Consider the following 6718-nt stretch of genomic DNA (forward strand, 5'->3'; position numbering starts at 1 on the left):
GCAAAAGCATGCTATGAAGCACTGTCAAGAGCATGCCAAACCAACAGGTGGCGATATAATCTAAACCGTAAAGCCATGTTGGCCAATCAGAAGCCTGAAAAAGTATCAAGTAGGCGGAGATAACAGCGCAGGCGCCGACGTCACAAGCTCCGGTTTCGCTGTCTACACGATAACACTGCAACTGGAGTTTTTGAAAATCTTCACTCGGCAGGCGTTTTCAAAAACGTTCGGTTTCAGTGAACTGGGGCTGCGTTTGCGTGTGGACGAATGGCCAAACCGTGTAGAAAAAGCTGCGGTTTTAAAAATAACTGCGTTCTTGTGGACAGGGCCTTAATCCCGCTCCCGTTGAATCTCTGACCATTGCGCCTGCTCCCGCAACATGTTTCGCTCCCGCAATTTTTGTGTCCACTCCTTTAAACATTCTAATAATGTGTATAATTTTGCCGCATCAGGGAGCCGCTCTCAGGATGCGGTGTATTTAAGTATTTTTGAATGAGCGTTTGCGCTGTTTACTTTCATCTGGGAAAACTGTGCGTTATCTCACTTAATTTGTAACAAGTCATTTATAAACCTATGCCAACACAGAATAGGGCATCTTGTACCTAGGTTTGGGTACCGAAACCCGCTACCAATATGGCATCGGTACCTGTGTAACCGGTATGTACTAGAACCGAGTCCGAACGCAGATTTCGGTGCCTCATTTCGGTGCCATGCCTAAGCGATCGATTGAAATATTTGTCCATTTTATTTTATTTTTTTAAATAAGTATCGGTTTAGGCACCGGAACCGTTTTAAAAGTATCGATTTGGCACCGGTATCGAAAAAAAACCAAACGATACCCAACCCTACTTGTACCCTGTCAAGGACAAATCTAACCAGCAAAACATGATATCAAAAGCATCCTAAATGTTACATGTGTTTACATTATAGTGAGTAACCGTTCCTGGTATTGCTTTTTCAAATAGCCCACCATAATCTGTAGTCTGAGCCTGTCAAGGGCTAATGGCAAGGGCAGATATGTTACTAGTTAGTTTCAAGGAAAATCATTTTCAAATAATCCTTTTTTTTTTTGCCAAATAACCCTGTGTTATGTGTCCACCCCCGCAACCCCCGGAAAAAAGTTCAGGCTCAGGATTTTTTTTTGCTTTAACCCCTGATAGTGCCATGCAGTATTTTTTGTATGTTTTGGAAATGATGAATCATGAAATAAATGAGCTAAATATCCTTTCAATTGGTTCCAGGCCTTTAAGACTCACTCCTGCTCTCAAATTTTACTCCCAACCTTGAAATCAGTTCAGAGCAGTTCTTGAGAAACACTTTTAAGATGAGCCACATCAGAGTAATTTCTTCACGTTGTCCAAATCAAGGCTAAGCCGTGAGGCCTTGTTTTATGGTATTTCTTACCATATTTTAGCACATAGAAATGGGAGAACGTCTTTCTTCAAAGATCTTATTTTCTTTTGAACTCTCCGTGCCAGACTTGATGCACAGAATCGCTTTAAAATGCATTAAACAGCACCGCAATAGCTGATAACTGCCCCTTGTGCATCTGCCACACAGCTTGAAATGTCCTCTTTCATTTTCTGTCTGAGGACAAATTGAGGTTTTGTTGAGGCATATTGATTTTCACCTTGGTGTGCTTTTGGATTTTCAAATAATCAGATGGCCCGAGAAGTCGTCGTTTTTATATATATGCTCTTCATGTTAAGCGAAAAACATTTAGTTTGTATTCATGTAGCTTTTGGTGGCTGTATCTATTTTATTCCCTTTCTTTTATGCGATTGTCCTTACATAAAGAGTGTGAGTGAATTACCACAAATGTCTTTTCTGGTAAATGTAATGCATTTTTCCATCTCTATTAAACACACTCTCTGTCATTTGTTGTTTCTCATACACAGGACATTCTGAACAACTTGGATAACACTGGCTCATGTGATCTGGAAGATGATGACCTCATGCTTGATGTGGATCTGCCAGAGGACGGCGCCTTACTCCATGGTTAGTACACACACACACACACACACATACAGTGTAATTGAGTAGTATAACCAGCAATCATTCACTAAGCCAAAACTGCCTTCTTATTTGACATCTAAAGTGCTTACAAATATGGAAAGTTTAAAGGGGTCATATGATGCGATTTCAAGTTTTCCTTTCTCTTTGGAGTGTTACAAGCTGTTCGTGAATTCTCCGTGCCAGACTTGATGCACAGAATCGCTTTAAAATGCATTAAAAAGCGCTCCAATAGCTGATAACTGCCCTTGTGCATCTGCCACACAGCTTGAAATGTCCTCTTTCATTTTCTGTCTGAGGACAAATTGAGGTTTTGTTGAGGCATATTGATTTTCACCTTGGTGTGCTTTTGGATTTTCAAATAATCAGATGGCCCGAGAAGTCGTCGTTTTTATATATATGCTCTTCATGTTAAGCGAAAAACATTTAGTTTGTATTCATGTAGCTTTTGGTGGCTGTATCTATTTTATTCCCTTTCTTTTATGCGATTGTCCTTACATAAAGAGTGTGAGTGAATTACCACAAATGTCTTTTCTGGTAAATGTAATGCATTTTTCCATCTCTATTAAACACACTCTCTGTCATTTGTTGTTTCTCATACACAGGACATTCTGAACAACTTGGATAACACTGGCTCATGTGACCTGGAAGATGATGACCTCATGCTTGATGTGGATCTTTCAGAGGACAGGGCCTTACTCAGTGGTTAGTACACACAAACATACAGTGTAATTGAGTGGTATAACCAGGAATCATTCAATAAGTCAAAGCTGCCTTCTGTTTGATGTCTAAAGTGCTTACAGATATGAAAAGTTTAATAGAATCACACCTGCATCAGTTTTCTCAAATCTGGTTAATACATTACTTAATAAATAAATGTCTCTCTTATTCTTTTGAACACCAGTACAGGAGTTTATCATCAGCTATTTACCTTTGTAACCACAATAGTCCACTTGAATTAAATTTCTAATATAATCATCCTTGCGTTTATCTTTGATCTATTAATTAATCTTCTGTTTGCATAGATAATGATAGTTGATCAGTTTTAATCATTATGTTGATAGATCACAGCCAAGTGCAAGTGATAATCACTATTTTGAATGTGAATGACTTTTGTACGGATGGCCATGTCAGAGTTTCCTTCAGCTCGGTGTGATTTGAATGAATTTTATGTGATGAAGAGATTGAATTCAGTATATCATTAATTCAGTTGGATTTAATATATCATTTTGTATTTGAATTCATGTTGTGTGGAATGTAAAGTGTTGTAGAGATCTGACATGACTGGCTAACCCAGAACCCAGGACTTATTTTCCAAAAGCTAGTGTATTATTTTTCAAGACAGTGTGGGAAGGGCGTTTTCTGGATTATTTATTATATGACTGTTGGCTGTTTGGAGCTTTGCTTTTTGATATGTTTGATGGATGAATCATGAGTTAAAGCTTGTATGGTTACTTTTTCCCCCAGCAAAACATTATAGTAAATTAACCTAAAATATTAGGTCAAAATACCTATTTCATATGAATGTGTAAGTATTTTAAGTTCTTTTCCATTTTTATTCACCTTTTGGCTTCTGTGCAGTTAATTTAATAGTGCTGTAATGTGACATTAATTTTTAAATGTATAAATATATAATTATTTAAATATTAATATTAAATGTATAAATTTTTTTGAATTTAGTCTTTCAGTTAATTTGAGGACATTAAATGCATGCATAATAATGATCAAGAATTAGAAAAAAATTTGAAAAATACCTAAAGTAGTGTTAGACTAAGTTTTGCAAGTTACACTGAAAGACACTGCTGTCACTGCTTGACTTTGCATGTCAATTGCCAAATACTGTCAAAAAAACATAAATTAGTTATTAATGCAACATTATACACTACAGTTCAACAGTTTAAAAAAATATATAAATTAATACTCTTATTCAGCAAGAAAGCATTCAATTATGAAAAACATAAAATCTTACCGAACCCAAACATTTGAACGGAAGTGTATATTGCTATATTGCACTAACTGTCCTGTAATGCACATACTGTTAAACAAATTCAAGTATATAACAGTAAAGACATACAATAGTGCCTGTGTTACTTGCCTGTCATGAATGAGTTACTATTCAAGACAGCCCCTGCCAGAAATCCTGAATACTGAATGTCAACTGAATTATTTGAGTGACTCTCAGATAAACTCTCAGTTTTGGAAGAGAATGTCCTAATGTCGCTTCCTGTTTTCTTCAATCTCAGAGTATGATTTTAGAGTGTGCGAGTGAGGTCACAGGGTGGTTACGGATTCTGCAGATTCCAGAGTCTTTTGTACGTAGACAAATTCCACATTAGAGATGGCAAACAATACACTTCATTACATACTCTTCACAGATGACATTTAAATGAATGAGTACAGGAATGAGGAGCACAATCCCTTCTTGTTTGGGACCGTTCTTTCAGCTGTTTGTTAGCTCAGATGTTAAAAAAAAAAAGTTTCTTATGAGCATTGGTGTATTTTTGCTTGGTTTTTGAGTTTTGTCATGTTTACTTTCAGTATTTTGGCCTGAGCCATCAGTAGGAATCAGTCAGTTTTACAGTGCTGTGTATGTGTGTGGTATACGTGTGTGTGTGTGTTGTATTTATAGCCCCGGGCATCATGCCCTGCAGTCATGTGAAGGGGGTTGTAGAGCCAGAAAGAGCCAGAGGAGGGAATAGATGACTTCAGAACCCCATCCCCCTTGTCTCTCCCCTCCCTGTCTGTCTGTCTCCTTCCCTCCTTCATTCCTTCCATGGTTGATCCGTCCACTTGGCAGGCAGGAAGGCCTGCTGTTTTGACACTAGTTCCTGTGACCAGAGGGGAGACCCTGCCCTAGGGCTGTGCCGACTTCGGTCGAGAGCACTACCATCAGTTCCCCTTTTCTTCTGAAAGCCCCACGGCTCAGGGATTACAGCTGTGTGTCTCTGTATGTGTCTGGTTCTGGTCAAATCTCCCAGGGAGTTCCCAGAACTTACAAACTCACCCACGTTTTAACAGGGCGGAAAAGTTCTTGGATTCGCAGATGCTCGGCTGGCCGGAAAGTCATAGGAATTTGGTCAATATTTGAAAGTTTTGTATGTACTTTTGTTTTGGAGTTATACACCACACAACTTTGGAATTTTTAACTTTGGGGAATTTTTGTCCAGCTGCATTTCAACCTTTTCTTTTGGATGTGTCAGTCAAAACAGACCATCTCTGCTCTTAGTTCTAAGGTTATTTGTATTCGTGTGGGTGAGTTTTGGACTGTTTTTCGAGTCTGTTTTTTAGGCTCTGGCAGTGAACCAGACAGCAAGGACAAGAGGAATGTAGCAGGTCTGTTTTGGAGCTTAGTTTTCTGTCTGTTCTTCTTACTGTCTTATTCTGTGCTAGAAGTGTATAGAAAGATTGAAAGAGTGCTTGGGTGTGTGTGTGTGTGTGTGTGTGTGTGAGACAGAGAGATTTCGTATGCCTCAGAGTGTGTTCGTGTAAGTTTGCCCTGATATCTCGCCTCGGGCGGTGTGAATGCTTTGTATCGAAACTCTTAAGAGCTCAACCTCCCAGAGAAAGATGACCTTCTTTTTCCAAGGAGTGTGTGTCTGTATCTGAGTGTTTCTTGGAGACTAACTAAATTGTGTTTAAAAGTGAATTGGGTTGTGGGTGGTTGTTCAGTGCTTTTGTTTATTTGTCATTGACTGCTGTTGACCCCTCTGTGCATGCAGATGGGATGGCCCACTTCGAGCGCTCTGACAGGGGAGGCCGGCCAACTCAATGGAGGAGGAGACAACAGAGATGGAGTGGAATGGATCATGCTCATAATGACAACAGGTGAATGCCTTGGAACACACATTTCCTAATTAAACATGATAGTAAAAATGTAGATCAGGAATTCATTGGATTATGAAAAGTGGGTGTTACATACCGCAATCAAGAGCGGTTTCACATAGGTGGCTGTTAGGGTTTATATTTTTATTTTTTAAAAGTATACTATTATATATTATTATTAGGGTTGGGTATCGAGAACCGGTTCCAAATTTCCAATAATCAGGTATTCGATAAGACATGTGCATTTCGATTCTGCCTAACGATTCCCGCGTTCGCATTTTAATGTGATTTTAAACTATTTAAGTGCAGGAAGGGAAAGAACTTGCACACTGTTTGCGTGCAGCGCACACATCTGAAGCGCGAGCACAGAGAACAGTGGTCCCGATGCAGGTTCCCGACCTGTGTCCGTTCTCGAACTGTTCCGTGCATTTCCACAAAGGTTGTTCCGGGCCAGAACTGACTTCTCTTTCACATTTATCGACCAGTATGCATGAAATACGTCAGTATATCATCATAAACACAGCCGTTTTTTTGTCTTAAGTGAACGTAATCAGATGAGAAAGAAAACGCATGTGTAACAGTATTTTTAGATCTGTGTGTGTTCGGTGTTAGAGACAGCCGTCTAATAAACGTGCTGCCTATCATTAATGTTAATCAAAGAACAACAGAAAATCATTAACTGACTGAATATCTTTCGTAAATTTAATGAGGATTAATCAATATTTTATTTATGAAAAGAAAACTATACAGTGTTTTTAAACTTTTGATTTCAATTTCTGTACCTGACATTTGTTCAGTTTTATTCACTTTAATGTCAGCAGTTGTACACAGAAGCAGTTCCGGGGGAATGACGTATGAGGTCAGCTTTGCGCCCTTTGCGCCG

The 6718-nt window shown here is 38.9% G+C and overlaps 1 protein-coding gene across 4 annotated transcripts in view; it reads left to right on the forward strand.

Annotated features, from left to right (window-relative positions):
• LOC107654853 (serine-rich coiled-coil domain-containing protein 2-like) overlaps window positions 1–6718 on the forward strand; it is a 53140-nt gene that overhangs the window by 28263 nt on the left and 18159 nt on the right. For all 4 annotated transcript variants that reach the window (XM_016442131.1, XM_016442134.1, XM_016442133.1 and 1 more), the window contains exons 5-6: window positions 2619–2718; window positions 5733–5838. In XM_016442131.1, coding sequence (XP_016297617.1) covers window positions 2619–2718; window positions 5733–5838 — 206 coding nt within the window. The remainder of the gene's footprint in view (window positions 1–2618; window positions 2719–5732; window positions 5839–6718) is intronic.

Source organism: Sinocyclocheilus anshuiensis, unplaced genomic scaffold (assembly GCF_001515605.1).
Source record: "Sinocyclocheilus anshuiensis isolate Anshui unplaced genomic scaffold, SAMN03320099.WGS_v1.1 scaffold335, whole genome shotgun sequence".
NCBI classification, from domain to species: domain Eukaryota; kingdom Metazoa; phylum Chordata; class Actinopteri; order Cypriniformes; family Cyprinidae; genus Sinocyclocheilus; species Sinocyclocheilus anshuiensis.